The sequence below is a fragment of the Motacilla alba genome, chromosome 4 (assembly GCF_015832195.1).
Source record: "Motacilla alba alba isolate MOTALB_02 chromosome 4, Motacilla_alba_V1.0_pri, whole genome shotgun sequence".
Lineage (NCBI taxonomy): Eukaryota > Metazoa > Chordata > Aves > Passeriformes > Motacillidae > Motacilla > Motacilla alba.
In genome coordinates this window covers 66439003-66462364 of record NC_052019.1, presented here as the reverse complement: position 1 = coordinate 66462364, position 23362 = coordinate 66439003, and the positions used below count along the sequence as shown (strand labels likewise).

At 42.3% G+C, this 23362-nt stretch overlaps 1 protein-coding gene across 2 annotated transcripts in view; it reads left to right on the top strand.

Annotated features, from left to right (window-relative positions):
* The window catches only part of SPATA5 (spermatogenesis associated 5), a 161909-nt gene extending 143417 nt beyond the window's left edge, over nucleotides 1-18492 (top strand). For both annotated transcript variants that reach the window (XM_038136214.1, XM_038136215.1), the window contains one exon: nucleotides 18167-18492. In XM_038136214.1, coding sequence (XP_037992142.1) covers nucleotides 18167-18378 — 212 coding nt within the window. In that variant the 3' untranslated portion in view covers nucleotides 18379-18492. The remainder of the gene's footprint in view (nucleotides 1-18166) is intronic.
* The last annotated feature ends 4870 nt before the right edge of the window (nucleotides 18493-23362 follow it).

Sequence of the window (23362 nt, the reverse complement as noted above, 5' to 3'; positions counted from 1 at the left end):
CTAAATTCAATAATTTCTTTACTTCTATATAATTGACTTAACTTTTTACAGTAGAAGCAGAATTCAGAATGTTTCACCTTGAAAGATTTTAAATATTTCAATTCAAAATTACTTTTTCAAGATTTCAGTTCGATTTTGTTGCTAAGTGGAATGTGTGAGGTTCATTCGGACCCTTTGTTTATTTGGCTTTGGATTAAATAATATATTCTGCTTGGGAAATATTCTATACTCTATTCAGCAGAATGGAGTGCTTCTGCAATTCTGCTTTTGGATGAACTTAAAATGAGAGGGAGTTTGGTTTTATTAAACAGACTAAAAAAAGAGGGGTTTTTTTCATATTTTGATAGATACACTTCAGCATCAACATCTATTTTCAGTTCTTTTGCTGAAAGCAAATTTATAATTCTTTTGCTAAAAAACTGAGCAGCCTGGATTGATAATTTGCTGGCTGCACTTTTACATGGACCCAGGTGTTCTTCTGTTTATACTGACTCCATAGTTGAAAGATAAGACTTTCTGTTTCAGGTGGAAATGGTAAAGTTGTAGGAAGTAGGTTTTAGAAAGAGGAATATTTAGTTGATCTATATCTCAGAATGTATTCTGTTTGGAAAATGTATTTAAATGATTGTGTGATTATACATAGTTGTGGGCGACTAATCTAGTCTGTTGCTGCAGGTCATGGGAATAGTCATAAAAAGTATTTACTGTGAATGTGAACCCGGATGCGTGCTTTCCCGACATGTTTCCCATATGGTCTGTAAGTAAACAGTAAATCAGATAGAGAAGAGCTGAGGAAAGAGAGGAAGTGGGTATGTGGGGATTCTGCAGCATTAAAACCCCGCATGGTTTGAAGCCCTAGTTTGTTTTGTCTCGGAACAAAAAAAGAAAAAAAGAGCAAGTCTAAACAGAACAAAGATGCTCTGCAGACCTAGGAACCCATGGAGATTCAGGCACTGGCAAAAAAACATCATTTTTTTATCAGAAAAGCCTTGGTGGAAGTGCAGAGTCGATTGGCCACCTCTAGAAATGACTTGCTATTTGCCCACCTACACCTACTGCTGTGGCAGAGCCTGGCATGCATCTGCAGACTGCAGCCTGCAGATTCTTTTCCTGAAACCATACTAGTTTTAGGGGATTGCTGGTTCCATTCTGACAACTCACCGTTCATGTCAGACTGTCCCTGTCAGACGTGTGAGTCCCCCTTGGTCCTCTCTGCTTGCTTTGGGGAATCCGAACAGGGGAGGCAGGCATGTGTCAGATGATCTCAGTGGGTGTGGATGAGGGTCTGAGCTGTAAGCACTGCAAAAATGCCTCTTTTTATTGCAGCTGAAGAGCACCCGAGAAGTCCTGAGTTGCAAACTCTGTACCCTGGATGTGTGAGTGGGAGGGTAGGAGTTGTGCCTGGCAGGAGAAAAACTGTTTTCACACTGCCATTTTGATATACATGAAAAGTTTCAATCTCTACTCATAGATTTGCTCTGTGTTTATCTGTTTTACCTGATTTACTTTTAAAGCCATCCCAAGTCCCTGAAGTGTTGTTCCTTCATACTTGTAGCCTAAGCAGGCTTTCTTTTAGCCACCATTGGAATTTCTCTGTCACTGAAAGGGGCCATTTCATAGCTCTGGTCTCTCAGGCTGGGGAATTTTATACAGCTCACACAGGCTTTCCATGCCTGGCAATCCCTGTGATTTTCCTGATTTTTGTCTTCTTTCACAGACTAAAGAAAGTACAAGTTTTCTGTGGAAATGATTGGGAAATTAGAGAGAAGAAGTTGGCTCCAATCCAAAGGGTGGTGAGATATACTAGCACAGTTTGTAAGATAAAGCCAAATCTCTATTCTCTGTTACCTTGTGAGACTCCAGCCTAGGGCTAAATGCAGCCACAGACGAATGCTCTTGTACTTCTGAGGGCATGTCAATGTGAGGAAGTTATCCTGGAATGAGATAGGGTGTGAATGTAAATGCAGTAGCTGTTCCAGCCTAACATCCTGTGGAGACAAGGCCTTGGTGTAGTGACTAAAATTAGTGGAATGACTCCAGTGGCAGCTGAGGATGCTGAGCCCCCACTGCATTCCCCCTCAGAAGCCAGCCCTGCAGGCAGAGGATGGGCTGGACACCATCTCCCAGGCCTTTTTTTTTCTAGTAGGAATACAAGATCTAACCATCTTTGCAATGGCTGCTTTTCCTGTCATTGTGGAAATCATGATTTATTGCTCAAGTTATCAACTGTGTCAGGATGAGGTGGATGAGGTGACGGCCGACAGCGTTGGCTGTCTGACGACCGACCATAGCTGTCTTGTGAGCACAAAACACAGTTCAACACCTGCTGTCATGGGGAATATTTTAGCTCTGCCTTCTCTTACTGGTTTTTGTCATTCCTACAGATTATCACTCTGGCTTTGATTGTCTCTGTGGGTATCTAGGGTCTCTTAGTGTATGTTTGTAGCGCTGGAGAGATTGGTGTGTGCACACACTCTTCCTGTGGTGCTCTGGGAGTTAAAACTCAGCTTTTTTTAATGCTTGAGAGGTTGCCACACACCAATTTTTAGGCCTGTGCGGTGTGTTTCAGTTGTTACCTATCCTTTATGGTCTGCTGGGAATGAGTGTTTATTTTTAAAGTGCCTTTCCCCAGATTAAATAGAGCATTAATTAGTGCGTGAGAGGAACAGGGTGCATTATTCCACCGCAGCTTTCCATCGTGTCGAGAGCTCATTACCAGATGTAGAGATCATAAACAAACACACATGGCTGCTGCATGTAAATCTTCTGCAGGAGAAATTACTGCTGATCCCTCCTGATTACCTCACTTTGTCTTCCAGCTCATTAATACACTTTTGACCATGGAGACTATTTAGGTGCTAATAACTCACAAAGCAATATACAGGAAAGTATTACCTTTCCATATTTGTTAAACATATTTCCATCTGGAATTCCTGTCCATGGTCTAGACTACTTTTTTTTTTTTTTTTTTTTTTTTTTTTTTTTTTTTTTTTTTTTAATTTTGGAAGAGTAGTTGTGGAGCCAAAAATTTTCCTTCATAATTAGTGTTTGCTTCCACAAGGTCTACAGCAGGATATACAAATAGTCTTCCCAAAGCCGCATGAAGATGATGATACAGAAATTAATCTGAAATTATTAGGCCAAAGTCTTTTCTGGCACAATCTCCAGGGGAGTTATGCCAGCAGGTAAATTTGCCTAAGGATGAATAAACTTAATGAAATCTGGGAATCACTAATTTAGGACTTGATCCTGCCTGTTACTGAGGAATTAGATCTCACTGCAGTAACTCCCATGGCTGTCCCTGGAATCCAGTCCCTGCCATGCCAGGCACTGCAGTGGCTGCTGTAACCCCTCCACTGCTGATGGTCCATGAGGTTTGGGACATGAATGAGCACTGACCTGAGGAAGGCAGCTCATCCCAGGTATCAGCAGAGCTTGCTAGTTGGTGACAAATGAAATTCATGACAGAGCCAAGACTGTAACCCTACATTCAGTCCCTCTCAGGGATTGTCAGATGGCTGACTCTTGTTAGGGGTGGCTTTTGCCTAACTCGGCCGGGATCCTTGGCAGGTAATGTTTCACATAGTCTGGTGGAAAGGACTGTGTTTCATACTCCTCTCCCACATTTCTTATCCCTTTCCCAAACTCTCCAAGAGCACCAGCCACACACTGCCTGAGCTGCTGACCACAGCAAAATGACCTGGCAGGGATGAGTAGTCATGTACCAGCATTTCTTCCTGTTTTCCTTTTACTGGAGACACCAATATATAAAAAATAGGTAGAAATATAAAGCACCAAAGGAATGTGACACACTGTCATTAATCACAACTTCTCTCTGTGATCAGAGCATGAATTTTAGCATTTGTAATTTGATTGAATCCTGCATTAAAATCGGTCTCTACTTCTGATAGTGGATGTTACTGAGTCCCAAGTTTTGCAGAGCCACTAAGTACCATCACCTTAAAGGCAAAAAAGTTCTTGCTTGTTCATGGTACTTGTCCTGCTCAATGACTTATAGCTTCCATTTAGCTTCCAATTATTAAAAGCAGATAAGGGGTTTGGAACATATTTAAGCATGTGCTTTACTTCAGTGGTGTTTGCTGACGTCAGAGGAACCCAAAACAGATGCCTGTGTGCTTTCAGGGATGCTTTCTTGAAACAAGGGGAGAGAAAAAAGAGAGAAGCCTCTCCTTCCCTTCTTGGCCCTCCTCTTTTCATGTGTAAGTAACACACTGTGAGCCTGGTTTTGTTTAAATCCAAGGATGGCAAACAACCACACTCTGTGAAAACTTCCTACTTCTTCCCGTCCCTCTTTATGGTTTGTTTTTTTCTTCTTGCTATTGATATTTGGGAACCTGTGGAGACAAAGTGATGCGAAACTTGGAGGTCTGACAGTGGAATTTATTCTGGCAGTGTTTGTGTGAAGCCCTGTGGTGCCATGAAATCCCCCTCAGTTCCACTGCTTGCTTTGCTCTTTCAAGCACAGCCATAGCTGGGCTGGTGCTTCATTTGCAGGGGGTCTGTCAGAAGACAGGGAGATGGATGGGAGAATCTCCCAGCTCACAGGTTGGTTGAATTGCCTCTTTTAAGGTAATGACATTCCTGAAGCGTGTTCTAATATTTTATAGTTTTTGTGAAAGACATGAATACTTGTTGCTAAATTACAAGTCTGTGAACCCAGTAAACTTGTTGGTTCTTCTGAATCAAGGGTGCTTGATGTTCAGATGAATTTGTATCCCATTAAATGGCAGTAGCACTCATCGTGTATTTCAACTCTACAATAAAAGAGTGTGCGTACAGACTCATCTTTTTAAAAGGGAAATAAATTTATAGGGATTTTGTTTGTGGTTTTATGTTTTGGGTTTTTTTTGAACAGTGAAGCATTCCCTGACAGGTTTGCAACAGCTAAGCAATATGTGTGTTGAATTCACATTCACGTGTAAGTGTTACGTGGCTGTCCCTGCTTTGCCAGCTGCTCAGTTCGTGTGATGACAGATGAAACAACTGCTAAGTGACAGTGCTGAAAACAATTTTGCAGGTTTCTCAAGAAAGTGTAAAGATGAGACTTCTCCACCAGCTGAGCCTAAGGGCCATGTGTATCACATGTGAAATATTCTGTACTTTGTAAAGATGAGGAGAGGAATATTTTGGAAATGCGAGTGTGTATGGTTGGGGCACTGACAGCTGCATGCCACATCTTTTTCTCCCCACCAAAGTTTCATTTATGTGAATAGATATTTCATATATGTGAATAGGGTTAACCTGACCCTAACCACGAACTCTAGTGCTGATCAGAGATTTCAAACCCACCCTTCTGTGTGCAAAAATGTCAGTGTGAACTTGTGAAGCAGTATAGACTTGATTAGGATCTCCTTTTAATCGGGAAATCATATTACAAAGTACATCTTCCCCAATAGTTCTAAGAAATGCCTTGTGGCAATTAAAGCAATCGCTTGCTCAGTAAATAATACCAGGAAGAAATCTAGCACATTTTACTGATTTTTTTTTCTCCTCCTAGATACATACACTGTGTTAAAGAGAAGGATCAGGAGTCCATCAATAGTACATAAATTCGGAAGTCCCTTGGTAGTTGATTTAATAATCTAAGTAATGTGCACTGGCTAAAGGAGAACTGGGAAGTAGTGCGCACACTCACTGCAAGGTTGTCAGGCAGTACTTAGTTATAAATCTTGCAAAACTGAAAAAACTCACCCTGATAAGATTACCAAAACATGACAAATGGCAGCCATAAATAGATTTTTGACTTCCTGCTCATCTCTTCTTTCTCCTGCCCTTTGCACTCTGCTCCAGTGTAACATAGCTGTCAGGGCTGTGCAGCTCCTCCAGGTGAAGGTCAGCTCTTGATATATTTTTGATTGTTGTGTGAAGTTCCCCTGTTAGTATGTGGTCCCCATCTTAACCTCTTTGCAGATTCCCCCGATTATCCCAAATCACTTTCACATGGAGCTGAGGTTAAGCTTTATTTCTCTTGGCTTGTCCCTTCTGTAGCAGACACTTCGTCTTCACTTTGAAAGGACAAAGCGATGTTCAGCTGCCTGGGCCTGTGCCCAGCATTTGATTTATACATTATTTAATTTCCTTTAGAAAATTGGAAGCAGAACTTTAGGAGTGGAAGTCAGTCCTTTTCATTTGTTTAAGGATCTTTTAGGGCTAATATAATCATCGATAGTAGATGTCAGCATGATTAGGGTGACTTAAGGTAAAGCAAAGAAAATTGAATACCAAGAGAAACTCTTTTGCAGAGGAGAGGGTGCCAAGATTTATAGCTGTGCACAACATCTGTAGGTTATGAATTGGGGCATTAAAAAATGAAAATAGAAAATCACCAGGTTTTTGAGTGACACATTGAAAACACCTGCCTCCCCTGGCTTCAGGCTGGGGCAAGAAAGGCTCTCACCCTTTGCGTTACTTTTGCAGTTGATCCTTGGACTGTGGGTCTCTCTGGAACTTAATTCAACCAAGGAACTAATTCTGCAAAAATTCCTCACTGAATCCAGAGGTTTGTATTTGGGCTGGCACAGCATTCACTCCTGCAATTAGGTCTGCACATGCCTCTAAGTGACCGCCAAGACAATTTGAAAATTTCTCATGCAGTGGAGTCAGGAAATTAAAAATTACCTCTGGAAAGGACATCATATAATATCTGGCAGTGTGGTTTGAGTGCTGTGTCCGCTGAGGGGTAGAAAGTCCTGCTCTCACAAACAAAAGAGCCCAACCGAAAAGTTGAAATATGTCTTCCATGGGATTTTGCATGATCCACAGCTGAGGGAAATATGGGAAGGGGAAAGGCCTGTGGCATGCATGTGCTTATGGATACAATATGACTTACTTGTGGCCTTTAATTTAGCAAAATATCATTTAATGACGCAGAGTGAGAGTCCCACATTGTTTCAGGCTCCCTGGTGCTACGGCTGCTGTTCTCAACATGGGTATGTGGGGGGAGAAAGGGCTTCAGTGCTGCAGTGTCGCTGTGGTGCTGTGCCCATTCCAAGTCTCAGAGTCATCCATTTGATCTGGAAGTCACTTGATAAATAGGAGGGGCACATTGCAGCACAAGAGAGGCTTTCTCAATCACAGCCCTTTGAGCTAAAACAAGCACCTTCACCACTCTGGGCTGCTGAGGGAAGTACCAGATGTGTGGTGTCATGCAAAATGAAAGGAAAGAGTAAAGTCCAGTTTCCCCGTGGCATTTCATGCATTTAAAACTTGCTCGGCCCATAAAAAACAAATGATTGATATCAAAGAATCTTCCAGATAGCATGAAAAGTACTAAATATGATGCCAAGTGGGAAATGTTAAGAACATCTGCTCTTTGCAGTACTGAATAATTACAAAGCTGAGAGAAAATAGCATCTGTTTTTTGGTTCAGTATGGAAAACTGTGCTTCTGTGGCAGCATCCTGGATGTGGTGTCCTCATTCTTTTGGTCACCTTTTATTGTTTCTGCAGAGGCGTTAAGACTTTTTGTCTGTCCTACTATCTGTATATCTAATGTGAAATGAGTAAATACAATACACAGGGAAGTGGAACGTTCACACTTTCTCATGCACACAGGCAATTCCTGAGCAAATCAGAACCCAGCTCTTGACAATGATCTGGAAACAATGCCAGTTGTATATACCCACACAAGGCAGACAGAGCAGCATCTGCTAAGGACAAAGTCAATGATACAATTAAGGTGTCCTTTTTTTCCCACCTCACAGACTCATGTCTACTTGGCACAAGCTGTTGGATGCTGTCATCCTTAGAATCCTCTGTGCCATGCAAAGTGGGCTGCTGGGTGATTCCTGAGCCTGTTAGATAGGCTGGAGTGGCTTAGGGAGAGCAGTTGTGCTTTATTGTGTCATTATATAACTTGGCCACACAATTCAGCACAGTAAAATATTTATGGAAGTTCAGGAGAAGGCATATGTGTGCTGCAGGCTCTAGCTAGCAAGAGCAGTGCACCCTCAACACAGCAGCTAAGAGGAGCAGATGGTCTTTTCCTGTGTATTCACCTGGGCTCTGGTAGGCAAAGCAGCCCTACAGCAGCTGGCACAAAACCTGATGGTGACTTCAATTTGTGAAGTCAAAAAACAATGCGTCCTCAAAGTGTCCCTCAGGATCACTTCAGGACTGTCCTGGCACTGGTTGCATGTTTTTTAGTGGCTTTTTATGGTCTTCCAGCTGTGGTCCTTAGTTGTGTTACAGTTTCTGAGCTCACGCTTGTGGCATCCTTCTTTGGGCTTCATCCTCTCCTTCCTTGAACGCTATTAAGCATAAATTTCTACTTTTCTGGCCTTAAATTGTTTGAGTATCATGCTAGACTGCAAGTTCTAAGAAGTTGAAATACTGTTAACATTAAAAAGCAAAGCTGCGTACAACATGGAGGAAGGGGAAGGGAGACTCCTCTGTTTCCCCCTGTGCGTATTTGCAGAAATGCTGAGGGTAAATTTTGCATGTAAAGCATCTTTGTGAAGAGAAGTTCAAGTGACCTGTTTTCAAAGTCTTCATAATGTTGGAAATTTGCATTACGTTGTCTTGCCTAGACAGGGAAGGAGGGGGAAAAAACCCAAGGGACCAAGGAGGTTTTTGCAATAACATGGCACAAATGGAGAAGGAATTTACAAATATGAAAGAGAAGAACTTGTTAAATTAGATCTGTCATCCATGGAGTAAGCAGATCTGGATGACTTTCAGAGATTACATGGATTCAGTTTCTTCAGCTGGAGGAGGGCACCCAAATTACAAGCTGTAATGTTAACAATGCAAAAGCAGACACCTTAATTGACTTTCTTAAGTCCATTAAAATATAACCCTTCCATCAATCCTTAACTCAAGGTAATTGTTGGTACCCCACTTTTCTTGTTCCATATATTTGCATCATCCGTGGTTTCTTTTCTTGCTGTAATTACTTTATTTCTTTTCTTGTGCAAGCAAACTCTGCATTAAAACTTGAATAAGTTCTTTTCCAGCATTTTTTGCTTCCTCCTTCAGGAGTCATAACCAACCATACACCAAGGCATTTTGGTGGGGCTTAATGGCAATGCTTTCTAGTTCTGCTTGTCCTCCCAGCCACACTCTGCCTCTCTGGAATACAGGCATGCAGTAGTCCTCCTCCCTGATTTTCCTGGGAAACATGAACAGCTGGTGCCATGGGAAGCTCCAAGAGGTAAACTTAGAAAGAGTCTGAAATTCCTTTAGCTTTCTGCTGAGGAAATATATACTCCATAGGAGACATCTCACACCTTCCAGGAACTGAGAACTCAATAAATAAAAGCTAGAGAGCTTCCATTAAGGACATTATTTGTGTTCTCTCCAAATGTCTCACCTCAACCCAGGACGTGAATGCACGTGTCACCCAGAAAGTATAACTCTTACTATTGTAGCATTTGTGTGTTTTCTGTCCAAATTCACAGAAAAACTAAGTTTCTAGAAGATTTGTCATTATTTTTAACTGAGTGAGTTTGCTTTTACTGTATTGTATTATGACAGGTAATCATAATACCTTGTATGTAGGTAACTACGGTTGCTATTTTTAACCTGCTGTGTAAGATCCAAATCAGGACAATATTTGCCATGACTCCAAAGACAGGACGAAAGGCAGAGTTTAAATAAACCCATGAAAAAAAGAAAATGTTTTTGCTTTTCTTCTTTGCTAATTGGATTCAAAAGTTTGGGGCTGCAGCTACCTGTAAATGATGATATAATGTAACAGAAACATGGCTGGAGCTGAAAGGAGATGAAAGACAGTTCTAGACTGGCTGTGTTCTATTGACCAAAAAAAAATATTTTTAGGGAAGGGAGAGCACTTCTCCCAGTTCTTTTTGCAGAGTTGCTTTTATTTGCTTTGTTTTGATAGGAGTCTGAGGCCTCTGCTCAGGTTAAACTTGAAAAAGGAAAGGCAAGAATTATCTTCCAGTGCAAGAAGCAGAGAAAATGCTGAACATATCGCCCAGCCTCGTAAGTGCCTCGAAATCTGAAAAGCAAGCAAGCAAACACAGCAACCACTTAACACCTCCACCCTGATAGGTTTCATAAGGTGGGAGCTGCCAAATCTGTTTTATACAGGTTTTTTTCCTAGGGAGAAACTCATGACAGCCACAGCTAATGATGGAGTCTTCTAGTTTTAAATTTTTAGTTGCATAATCTAATCTCTCTTGCTGGCGGCGTTCGGCAGAATACCCTTGGCTCTGTGTCCAGGCCCTCTGCAGCACCAGCAGACTGTGAGTGAGAACACAGGATTCTCTTAATTACTTTTAATTAAAATGAGTGCATGCACACACACACACACACACATAGAAAGACTGTTTTTCTAGTGGCTTGGCTTCCTTTTCCTCATTGAAGGGAAGAAGTTAAACTTTCCCATTAAATGTTTATATAAAAATGAAATAATTCTGAGGTTAACCAGAAATGCAGCTTAATCTTGTATAGAAACACGCATGTGATTTTTTTTTTTTTGGGGGGGGGGGGGGGGGTGTTAGTTTTTTTAGGGTTTTTTTTAGTTGCACAAATATAGCTGAAACTTGAAGTTGGCAGAGAGTGCTGTTTAAAAATATTTAGTCCCAGCATGTAAAAACTCGTTTTGTTACGGAATTCCTTTGTGAGAGGTGTAGCTATGCCATGTCTCTGCCAAAGTGATGGGAGCCATATCGGCGGAGCGCCTCTTGGAAAATAGCTGCGTTTTGGGCTTGTAGTTACAAAATTGAAATCGGAATTTACATGTTTTATACATTGCTTGGAAGGATAACACATCTAGTAATATTTTTTAAGAGAGTGGAAGGAAGAAAAAAAGAAAGCTTGCAGATGGAGCCGAGGCTTCGCTCTGTTAGAACATGTCGGGATGAGCAGAGGTATGTGTGATGACACTTAGCATGTACCACTGAGAGCTCTGCTTTATTCCCCTTAGCTGTCATCATGTGCTGGAGTTATGATACATACACCTAATTTTGGCTACATACCTCATCTTTCCCTTCCCTGGGCGTGTGTGAGCTTTATAGAATAGCAGGAGCTACTGATACACGTGATGGTGTCTGCTGCCTGGGCACAGCCCCTGCTCAGTTTCTGCTACTGGAAGAGCAATTAAAGGCAGCATTTTGGGGTCACTCTGCCTCATTAATTGTTGCCATGATTGTCCCTCATGTGCAGCTGGCCAGTTGTCTGGCTCAGCTCTTGGTTCACCTTCAGCTGTTTCTGGAGCCTGGCTGAGACCAGGAGAGGGCAGGAGGACTCGGTCTTTGCTGCGGCCACCATGGAAAGGGTGACTGGGAACCCCCACCCTGGTCAAATCAGATGCATTCAGGCAGCAGGATGGCTTTGTGTCCCAGTGCAACAGCTCAGGTAAGCTGTGGACACCCACACACGTGGTCACCTGTACATCAAGCCACAAAATTACACAAATAAGCAAATGGTACATTAAGTTGTGTAGATTTGGGGCAGACTGCTCTGAACTAAGGTTACTTACATCATTAAAGGAGCTGCTTTTATTTAATTACATGTGCTTAACATTTTCTCGTTAAAGGAATCAGGAATAGCAGAGATCATTTGCTCTCAGAGACACAGGATACACATAATCCTGGGTTTATGGTTTGGGATGGAAAGATAATTTCATTTCACGCTCCTGTCATGGCCAGGGACACCTTCCACTAGACCAGGTTGCTCAAAAAGTAATACCTGTCCTGTCCATTTAAGAATTGCAAAGATGCTGCCTCATCAGTACAGACCTGTTTTAAAGTAGGCAGTCCAATGTCTGCTCATAATGAATGTCTCTTTAATAAACAAGGGAGAAAGAAGTCTATATTTTTATGAAAAATAATATCTAATTGTAGACTATCATTGCTGAGGGTAGGAACTCATTCTGCTCCAAGGCAGTGTTCCTAAATACAGAACTGTAGAGATGCAGATGTACAGAACTGTAAGTGCTTTAACTTGAGGAAAGCTAATAACAGTTTACAACATAGATGCTTACAGATCAAAGAAGCCTCTGTCTCACTGAGACATTTGTACAGCCTGTGAGGGCCTTGCATACTTCAGCTGGGAAAATTTTAGGGAGCAATGGTCATAGTCTAAGCAAATCCACTCCACAGATCCCATGGTTCGGTACATGAGTCTGAGGAGAGAATGGATACTGTCTGAAAAGCATGATGCTAATACACTTCATTGTTTTCTGGTTAGAACAGATTATTCTCCCTTTGCAAAATGCCCAAATGTATAATTGTATAATTTTGTGGATACCCCATCCCTGGAAGTGTTCAAAGCCAAGTTCTGACCAACCTGGTTTAGTGGAAGGTTCCCTGTCCACGGCAGAGGGGTTAGAACTAGGAAATCTTTAAGGTCCCTTCCAACCCTCACCATTATTTGATTCTGTGATCCATCACATTTAAATCTACACAGATCATAGAACTGCAGAATGAGGAGATGCTCATACAGGGTGATTCTTTGTCTTTCAAACATTGGTCAAAATTTATCACAAGGTGTTTAATAGTTCCATAGTGTTGGAAACTTTTTCCTCTATACAGAACAAGATTTGTAGCAATCTGTAACAATTTCTCTGTGCAGACAAGAGAAAACAGCTGTTTTCTTGTCTTTCCTTGATTTATACATAAAACAGCGGAAGGTGAAACACAAGAGAACTACTACATTTAAGCCTTTTTGAAACACATCAAAAACTTCACCTCTCAGCAGCTAAGACCCTCTCAGTTTAGCCCATTTTAAAGCAAAAATTGTATTTGTAACATCTTAAAATAGCATTCTCATCTAGGGCAGGTCTCCCCAGCAGCTCCTGGAGCATAACGCATCCCACTTGCTGTGCTCCCCACTCTTCCCATGCCGACTTGTCAAATCCCCCCTGAGCCCATCTCAATACCCCAGCAGCAAGCTAAGGCTCTTTTTATTTTATTTCTGGATTAGTTTTCTGATGGTCTGGTGCATTGAATCGGTGAATGAAAGGGCCAGCTTAGCACCGGAGCCAGCACAAGAGCCGGGCGGGAGCCCGCAGCCGGCAGCGGGTGGTGCCTGCACAAAGGAGAGGGGGGGAAAGCGGGGCCGTGGCGTCCCACGCTGAGCGGGAGTGACCTGCTGGGAGTGGCACAAACCTCGAGGTATTTTTACATCTCTGCCCAGCACTACTTTGAGCCCCCTACAAATCCCTGGTGGGAAGTTGTGCGCTGCGGGAGCCGCGTTGAATTATTTATGCGGATTTTAAGAGTACAGTCAGCAACCTCTCCCATCTACTCTCTGCCTACGGAGCAGCTTCTCGCTTTGCAAAGGCATCCGTGCCCACCTTGTCCCCTAGTCTCAGGTGGGTCCTGAGAGCTTTCCAGCTATCCCTGTTTTGTGGGGATCAGTCTTTTGCTCTCACGGGGCAGCTCCTGGCACAGGGGTAGGGCAGGAATTCGCCCGAGTGAGACACAGATGTCGAGACCCGGGGGTTATTCATGTCTTTTTCAAATGCTGTGTGAAGCTTTTATCCCTCCCTGGCTGAGCGGGAAAGGCGAGTCCCCAGACCTGGTCCCGGCTCCCTTTGAGGTGCCCGGCGGGCGCTCAGCCTCGCAGGTACTGCTCCGCCAGGAAGAGCCCCAATTTGCGCTATTCACAACCCGCAGGGCACTATTCTTGTTTCCAGGCTCCTAATCCCTCTCTCACACACAATCCCTTACAACTTTAACTGGCGGGGTGGAGGAGCGAGTTAAAAAGGAAGGAAAAAGGAAAATGAAACACAATGTAGGGCCAGGCAGTGGCTGCCAGTTACGGCACACACAATCGACACCAGCTGCAGCCCAATTAAACCCGACATTCACAGGTGTTCCCAGCACACTCGGCCCTAACAAAACCACTTTCTTGAAAATACCTAAGGCTTTAACACAGAAAAGCTTTTTTTTTTTTTAAAAAAAAAAGGTTCTTTAAAACTATTTAGAGCACTTTAAATACAAAGAAAAAGAAGCTGAAAAGGACTTCGAGCCCTCTGGAAAGAGTTGGTGCTTAATGCCAGAATGGGGGAGAATTGGCCCAGCTGAAGCAGCCAGTGTAACCATTGGTTTGGGGGAAAGATGGGTTGGGCTCAGTGCTGGTTATGCAGGGAACAGGAACTGGCACCGGGCATTTTCTTGTTGCTGGGAGTGGAATGGGGCAGGAGGGAACGACTAGGTGTAAATCCTTTTCTGCTGGGGGGCTCATCGTTGTTTGTAGCATAGCTCTGGGCTGGTATGTGGCTTTCTTTCTTACTGATCTCTGTGTGCATGGCTCAGACAGCAAATTTTAATTCTCCTTTCCTCCCAGGAAAGCTTGATTCTGGTGTCCTTTTCACTTTGAAGCAGAATTCTAAATTAATTGTTTATTTTCTGACCTTAAAGATCATTTCTGAGATGATAAATCAGTCCTTCAAGAAAGCAATACGCTGGTTTTTACACATGAATTCAAAAGTATTCCCATGGTAAGAGATGACTGTAGGCAGCAGATGAATGCATTGGTCGGTAAATTGCTCTGACTCCATTGAAAATGAGAATTCTCTTTGGTAAACTTACTTTGGTAATGATACTAATAAAAACCAAAGTAGGGGATATCCTGGTACTCTTAGATTCAGCACCTTTTTACCCCACCTGGCTGCCTCTTTACTGCTGCAGCAGCACTCATGTAGTGACTGTAACATGTAGTTACAGTAGGTACAGCTTGATTACCTGGTGCCTGGTGTGTTGCTGTTTTATCACTGCTGTCTCTGACAGTCACTTCATGCCTTCGTTACTGCCCTAGAGTGGGTGCTGAAAGCCACTCTGGATTCAGATGCAGTCACAAAATATCTATTTTGTCCCTCCATACAGTGAGATGTATTTTTGCCTTTGGAACAGGACTAGGATGATATTCCTATTCATCACAAGACACATTGATCCAAAATACTGCACTTTTATTTGTCCTTTTTTTGTGTCCTGAAAAGGTAAAAGTGATGATACCTTGTAATGTTTTTATTTTAAACTCATTAAGAATTGCCTCACAGGTAGGTAATGTTGGTTCTTAGCCTTCATTTATAGAGGTAGGCAGAGGCTGTTCATCCTACTAAATGCAATGGAGAAAAAATAATATCACCCAAGCTTCAAATTCACAAATAATTTGGCCTAAATTAGGTACTGTCACTTGGGAAAAAATGCTGGAGGCAGCGTGGATAATTTTCTGAGAAAAATCCTCTCAGCACAAATACAGTGATAAGAAAGGAACTGCAAGCAGCCCAGGGACAGAGCTATGGCCTGGTACAGTCCCCTCTGTGCCCTGCACAGCTTCAGGCACTCAGCAGTGAGAGCTCGGGGCAGAATTGGCCAAGGCAGCAATGGCAGATGGGAGGAAGAATGGACAGGTTGGGCAGGAGCAAGGTCTGAGTCACTGAGGACTCTTCAGCTTGCAAAGACTTGACTGGGAGGGAAGGAGATAAAACTCTGTAAAATCATCGATGGTACAGGGAAGGTGAGCAGGGAAGAGCAGATGAATCACCATTCTCATCACACAGGGAATAGGAGGACTTGCTGAAATTGCCAGGTTTAATACAAACAAAAGTGCTTTATTATATAAGGCATGATCGGACCGTGGCACTTGATACAGTGTGATCTTGTAGAGGCCAAAAGAAGAAGTGATTTAAGAAAGTCACAGGAGAAGTTCATTGGGGATAGACCTGTTGCAGGGTTTTAAAGCTGGTGGGTGGATGCAGCTTCTGGATTTGAAGTGCTGCTAAGCCTGGGAAAAATCCATGTCTTGCTGCAAAGGGTCTCCTTCCTCTGCTTCAGTTACAGCCTCTTCTGTGGCCTTCCCTTTTTTCCTCAATCCACAGAAATGACATTTAAAAGCCCTTCTGTTGCTCCATCTGGTAAGAAATGTCCTAATGTGGCTGTGACAAGGAGTCTTCATGACAGACCAGTGACCTTAGGCCAATAAGGTCTGAATTCACCAGATGAATTCACCCTCCTCTCACTGTAGCTACATCACTACTTGTGTTTGCTTTCCATGAGTGATCTAGCTTTATCAGCTAGTGAGAATGCTTGTGAGGACTTTTTTTTTTAAAGTTTGCATACTGAACAAAGCAAAATAATCAAACTTGCCTTGTTGCATCTCTTACCTCAGAAACCTGATCCTCTGGGTTAGCCAAGGAATGGAAACAGCTCCATGTGACTCTGTGACCAGACACAAGGGCCTGCATTTTCTACACTGTGCCGTAACGCCTGCTGTTTATTACTCAATAATACAGAAAATATTTAGTTCACAAAAATTCTGAGTGCAGCCAGGAAAAGGGAGAACAATAACTTATGCCTTAAATTTATGCCTTTACTTGTCCCTTAAAAGCAGCTGAAATGCTTTTAAGAAGCAAAAAATAATGAGTTTTCTGGTGCTTCCTCATGTCTAGTGATTTTCAGTTATCACAGAACTTATGGTTCAGTGTTTAAGAATAAAATTAAAACAAAAAAAAAATCCTTTAGAGGTTAGTTGTCATCACTGTTACTGATACTGTTGGCAGAGCATAGAGAACAGGTGAAAGCTTCATCAGAGCTATCAGCCTATGGGTGAATTCCTCCTGAGTGTACTGGTGCAGAAATGAAATGGGAAGAAATAGGATTGGCAGTGGTGTTCCTTTGGTTTTGAATGTGACAGCTTGACAGTGTCTCCTTCAGCTTCTCCTTCACTAAACCAGCTGCTGACAAGTGAGCACCTTGTCAGTGACACCCTGCTTCAGCATTTCATGCTGTGCATAGGTGATGGTCTCTGTGGGAAGAACAGGGCAGTCAAAACCTGCTGGGCTGCATTTGGGGATTTTTAAATAATGCCTGTGAAAACTTCCAGAGAGTCTCTTCATTTTGTGGCCTTACTGCAGTATTTATCAAGAGGAAATTAACCCCTCTTTCAAAGGCCAACACAGGTTCTGAGTCCAGGATGCTTGGGATTTGTTTTTCCATCACCAGTCTTCTCCCTTGTGAAAGAATTCTGGGGTCAGGGGTAGGCAGGGAGTGGAAGGGGTGTTTGATCTGGTGCAGGTTTTTTTTCTTTAAGTAGCTTAATATTCCTGTTCGAGATGGGGACACAGTCACAATGTCTGCTTAGAGAAAAACTTGCACAGAAGACCAAGGCCTCTGTTAACTTTCTGGGTGATGTATCACTGATCTCCACAAGAAGCTGGTGCACTAAATCTCAGCTGCGCTTCCACGTTCAGCTGTCTCTGAAGTCCTGAAAAGCATTAAAATGCGTAACAGCAGTGTTTAGCTTTGGTGCTCATTAGAGCAGCACAGAACTAATAGTAATATTGTTGTAACTTGACAAAGCCATCTAAATCCATGCATGTTTTCTTGTGAAAGCTTCCTAAACATGCTGCTAAATCCCCTAAAAAGCTACTAAACGGCTTTGGCAACCATTAGCAGAGCATAAGCGAGGGAACTCCTTTCAGTAAGTGAACAAACAGAGAAAATATGCTGAATAGCCGGACAAATGTGTTTCAGTTGGCTCTTTCATTTACAGATATAAGGGAGCAGTCAATATCAATCACTGTTTTCCCTGTTGCACTGGAAATCACAATATCTCTTTTCATTCCACAAGCTCCTTTCACCACAGTAATGTGTCTTTAGAGTGACACTGGCATCAGTCTGTTTCCGCTGTCTGAAGTCCAGAGAGCTTAAAAACACATTGCAGGGTATGAGACCTTAACCTTCCTCCCCTTCCACACACCCCTCTCCTCCAAGCCTCCTTTTGGAATTAATTGTTTTTATTTCTTTCCCAGTGCAAGGCTGGGAAAGAAAAGTGCCCACCAAGCCTGGGAATGTCTGCTCTTGCACTTTGGGGATGGAAAAATGTGTCGCCGATGGTTGGGATTTGAATTTATCAGGTGTTGTGGGGAGTTTAACACAAGGTAATATGATTAGTGAGTTAATTTGCAGCATGCTGTAATGTGAAATGTGATGTACTGTGGTTTGAAGTTTGAGCTACGTCCTGTTTTTTGGATGTCCTGATCGCCAACAACCTCGTTTATTTAAAAAATAATTAAAAGTTGGGAAAACTCTACTTGTGATTATTTGGCATTTGGAATTATTTGATGTTCTTGAGTTATCTTTCTTCAAGTAATGTAAATAATAATAATAAAAATAATAATAATTATAATAATAATAATAATGCTGTGTGGTTGTTTTTTTGTTGTTTCTTTGCAGATAACAGCAGTGTGCAGGGAAGCAGCCCTCCTAGCTCTTCAGGAAGACATCCATGCCAAATCCATCACGGGCCGGCACTTCCGGAGCGCGCTGACGGTCGTGAGCCCGAGGATTCCCGACTCGTTAATCCAGTTTTATGCAGATTACCAGCAGCAAAGTGGACTGCACGCGCTCTGAAAGGCAAATTAATACATTCTCCATTCACTGTGTGAATGGCAGATTTCCTTTGTGAAGCTGTCAGAAGCCAAAGAGTTTTGTACTGTGAGCGAGTGGAGTGTCTGGAGTTAACTGAATGTGGAATTGCTGTAATAAAAGTCCCTGTGGAAGTTTTGAGTGTCATAGACATTGTCCTAAACTTTAGATTTTACCATTTCAGTGATATAACCTGCCTTTTAGAGGTAGTCAGATTTCTGGTTTAAGTCAGTTTATCCATGTATCAGAAAAACCCCAGAAGATCAAATACTGAACTTTGGTTGGTTCTTGTGCCTAAAGAGAGAAGCAACGAATGCTATTATTGCCTTGATTTGTTCCTGCCTCAACCACAGTTTGATCCCAGGGATCACCCCAGTGAGTGGCCTCATTACAAAATATGCTTAAAATTATTGTGAATTTTTTGATTTATGATCTCCAGCAAAGCTGCCAAACAGGCTTTCTGAGATAAAGCTGAGACATCCTGATTGATTACAGACAAACATTTATCTTTGGTCTTCACCAGCTCCTTTTTAGACATGCTGGCAGGTAGGCACCTTGAAAAACTGTCCAGCCCTTCACTGACCTGAACTCACTGCCAAGTGTCAGTAAAAGATTCTTGTTGTTCATGTTTGTTTCCATCCAAATAAACAAGAATGTTGATAAAGTAGATTATTTAAAGCTGGCTGCTTAAAATCCATAATGAACCCTAATTAATGGATGAGAAAACTTCCTTGCAAAAACTGTTATAAATTACCACAAAATACTTCAGGGACAGATAAAATCTCCTCAGGTTGTTTCTTTGTTATATCATCTGCTGAAATGATGACAGGTCCTTGTGGGCTCTCTGCTCTTGCACTCGGGATGAAATGCAGTTTAGCAAACTAATATTCAGCTTTTTTCCCCACAACAGAAAGGCTGATCTTTTCTGGTCCAGACATAAAGAGTTGAGGGAAAGGTAAACTAAAACCAACACAAACTTCAACAGAAAGGTAATTTCTTCACCTTGATTATGGTTTTTCGCTCTTTACTTAGTTCCACACTGTACACATTTTGTAGCTATTAAACAGAAATCTACTATTTTTAAATGACAGCTTTTGTTATTACTCTCATTCTAACCTATTGCTGCTGTAATTAGCATTTAATTTTATTATTGCTGCAAAGGATTAGAGGATGAGGAAAAGGGGGTCCTTTACTTAGTTCAGCTGATGTGTATGAGGTTTTTCTTTTTTTCATTGTTTGACTCTTTAATAGTCCAACAGACAGAGGGAATTAAGAAAATTATAAACTGGAAGAGTTGCCTTGGGGTTCAAGACTGCATCTGAAACTACTTTATCCTTCTTTTCTAAATTCTACAACTCCAGCTTGGAGCTCAGGATGTGAACCATTCATCATAACCATGAAATTTTTGAGGTTTCCAGAAATTAAATGCCATACCTTTATCCCCTGGCACTTCTCTCCAGTGTGTGCTCCTGAAGGGAGGAAAGAGAGACTGCAGTTTTCACTGCCAATAATGAATTCTGTTTGTGATTTTGTAGCCTAAAAATAACACTACGTGCTGCTCCAGATGAGTGTCAAAACTAGATGGCCATTCCTTGGGAAGTGCTGAGGTTTATTGGGAACACGCACCAAGGAGTGAATGAGAAACTACAAGAGAGGCAGGTGGGAGCTGGCTGCCCTGTCCCTTTGTGGAACCCTGCTGCCATCAGACTGAAATTTTGCACATCGAATTTTAGGACACTAGGAGAGAATGCTGGCCCATATCTGCTGTTTGTACCTTGGGAAAAATCCCATCCCTGCAAACATTTATCCTTGTACCTGTATGGTGCCACATTTATCCCCAGGGCACCAAATCTCTGGGTACACACCCATATGCCTGAAGTGATTTTAAATGTAGGAAGCTCCACTTTTTATCCTTGGGGTTTGTGGAATTTGATTTTTTTAAAAAGTAAGATATTCTTAAAAAAAAATAAGCAATGACAAATTTATGAAGTCCCCAGGAGGTGTCTGTTGCTCCCAGAAAATTCTGTTTGGAAAACTTTGCCACTATGATGATTCCCTGTCTCTTTCCTAAAGAAAGATCAGTGCTACTGTGGATGAACAAACTGAAACCTGGGTATCAGAATTCTGGAAAATGACCAAAATTTTGTTTTGATCAAAACACAGGGGCAGTGTAGCCCTTTCATAATGCAGCTTGCTGAGACCTGTTGCACCCTGAGCCTCTCGTTGGAACTTACTGATGAGGGCACTGTAGGACAGAGCACTCCAGGAGCATCTCCTGTCATTTACAGGAGCAAGTTTTGATTCACAGCTCACTCCTCACAACGTGTCTTGCTGAACACCTCGTGCCTTGGCACCCTCTCAGAACTCTTGCAGTGTGAGCCCATAAAAGCCTGAACACCTCTGTGCTGCAGAGCAACTCAAAGATAGAGGCACTCTCTCTTCTGCTGGGTTTTGTTGTTGTGTTTCCATGAGATTTAATTTTAATAAAAGGATTGAGGCTCAGTGAATTTCAACAGAGAAGGCATCTGAGAAGAATATCTCTGTCCCATCCTCTCTTTAACTGCTTAGATTCCTAGGCTTACTTCTTTAAGTTTTTGAGAAATACAGTCTTTTTCCTGCCTGCTGTTATCTTTTGGAGCTGGATTTTGGCCCAAATACTGCTTGAGTCACAGAATTGTCAACATTAAATCAACTTTTCAGTGTTTCAGGCATACTTTGTTTAAATACAAAATCTACCTTTTCTCCTCCGATAACCACCTCTTGCAAAATGGTATAAAATGTCTTTTGACAGTTTGGCCAGAAATTACCAGGAGAATATTTATGAACAAAATGCCAAATTGTCTTCACTTAACTTGAAAAAAAGTTCAGTCCTGTGTTCTACCTAATGGATAAAACAGATTTTCACTGCAAGCATGATATACAATTCTTAATCCTAGACGAAAGAATGAGGTTTATAGTGGATAATTTTCCTGCAGCCTCTAGATGAGAGCAGAAAATAAGTTTTACCAAGCTCAGGTGCAAGGGCCGACATCAGAGACAAAATAAAGATCATTTATTTCAAATCTGGTTATTCAAAATCATTGAATTTAGACTTGTCAGCCCTTTCAAATATTATGTCCTTAAAGCTGATTTTTGTGGATTCTGTATCCTGGCTCTTCCCTTTCAGCTTCTTTACTCATTTTGAATGTGAAAGTGTGGTGACTCCCCTCTGTAAGCTGGACACATGCCAAACAGTGCACCAGGAACTGAGCATCCATGGAAGGCTGGGAGTGATGTTTCCTGGTGAGGCAGTAGTCTGATGCTGCTGAGCTTATAGAGTGTGGAGAGGGGAAAAGTGGAAGTCAAATCTGGTGTTTTGTCCTGTAGTGCCTAGGAAGATGAAGTTCAGTGATGGACGCAGGTTGGTGGGCAGGAGAACTGCCTCTGCTTATTGCAGTCAGGGCTATGAGGAGACTGACCCTGAAGGGTTTTGGTTGTTTCTGGCTCTGCCAGAGAAAGCAGCTGATGTATGGGTGAAACAGAACTGCCCAGCACTAGAAATGCTGATGTCCAGGGATTGTGACATCCTAGTATGTAGTGCTAGAATGTGGGAGGAATTGGACCTCAAAGATGAAGAGTCACCCACTAGAAGGTGTCATAACCTTGGCAAAAGGCCCTGAAAGAATTAGTAAAAAGCAGGCACAAAGAACTTGCCTTGCTTCCTTGTGATCCCAAAGTTGGGATGAAACCAACTGTGCTTCCATTCACACTCCTTAAGCCTTGGAATTACTCCTGTGCTGAGTCTGAGGCACGGAAAGAGGTTTGCAGTGGGGGCAGAGTTACATTTGGAAAATCAGTTTTACATTGGGACCCCTTTGTATTTAATATTGATGCTACAGTTGTAGTGAATTCCAGTAATTTTTATCTCCTAGGAACGTCAAAATCTTTTGCTGATGGATTTTTTTCCCCAGACATGGAAGACAATACCACATGTGACATTAACGTGTGCAGTTTGATAAGGAGCTTTTCCGAGGTAGTAGGTGCAAGAAGCAGAATTGATGCTGTGGCTGGGCATGTTTTGCCCATTTGGCAGGCCAGCATCAAGAAGACAAATATTACAGCTGAAATCTCCTCCTTATCTTGGGGCTTGTGTCTGCTCCTTCTGCAAGTGCTACCTGTTCATTTATTAACCTCCTCTGCTGGAAACTTCTCCGAGCATTTTCACCAGGGCTTTATGTGTTCTGTGTTAAACATTTTAAATGGCATCATTCTTCCACGCAGACTTAAATCCAACAGCTCCAGAGCCCTGACAGAGAAGGAGATGTGTGTTTTCTCTGTTAACTGGCCTGCCAAGGACAGGAGGGATGAGGGGGGAGAGCCCCTCTCTGTGTTTGCGTGGCAGGACTCCAGCGAGAGAGCACAGGTGTTGCGAGAGAAGGCAATGGCAACCAGATGACATTCCTTCCCCTTGGACTAGCGTGGAGCCATTGCTCAAACTGACTGTGGGTCCAGCAGTTGGACTGGATGATCTTAATGGTTCATTTCCAACTTAAATGATTCTGTGATACCCTTCCAGCAAAAGCGTTGTCTGTGTGTTCCTGTGTAAAATCCATGACATTAAAGCTTGGGTCCCTCTGACTAAAAGATTAGGGGAGTGGAATCACACTTGGCAACCACTGGGAAGATACTAGAAGGTAGTCCAGACAGTGATTTATCCCAGCTGAGAAGTGAACTGCCTATCTGGAGGCGCTGTTGGGGCAGCTGACATCAGGAGAGGCCCTCAACACTTACCTAGAGAAAGTGCCTTGAGGTACATGGAAGAAATTGAGAGCAGCAACCCTCAATAAATTGAGAAAAATATTTTATCAGCTTGTGCAAATATATCCTGTTTGCCTAAAAGGTTATGGAAATGCTGCTGGTCTCTTCCTCTCACACCTGTGTGTGTGTGGCATTAACCACGCACCCCAGGGATTTTTTTATCTCTTTTGCTAACACTGAGGAGTTTTCACATCCCTGTTTGGTAAA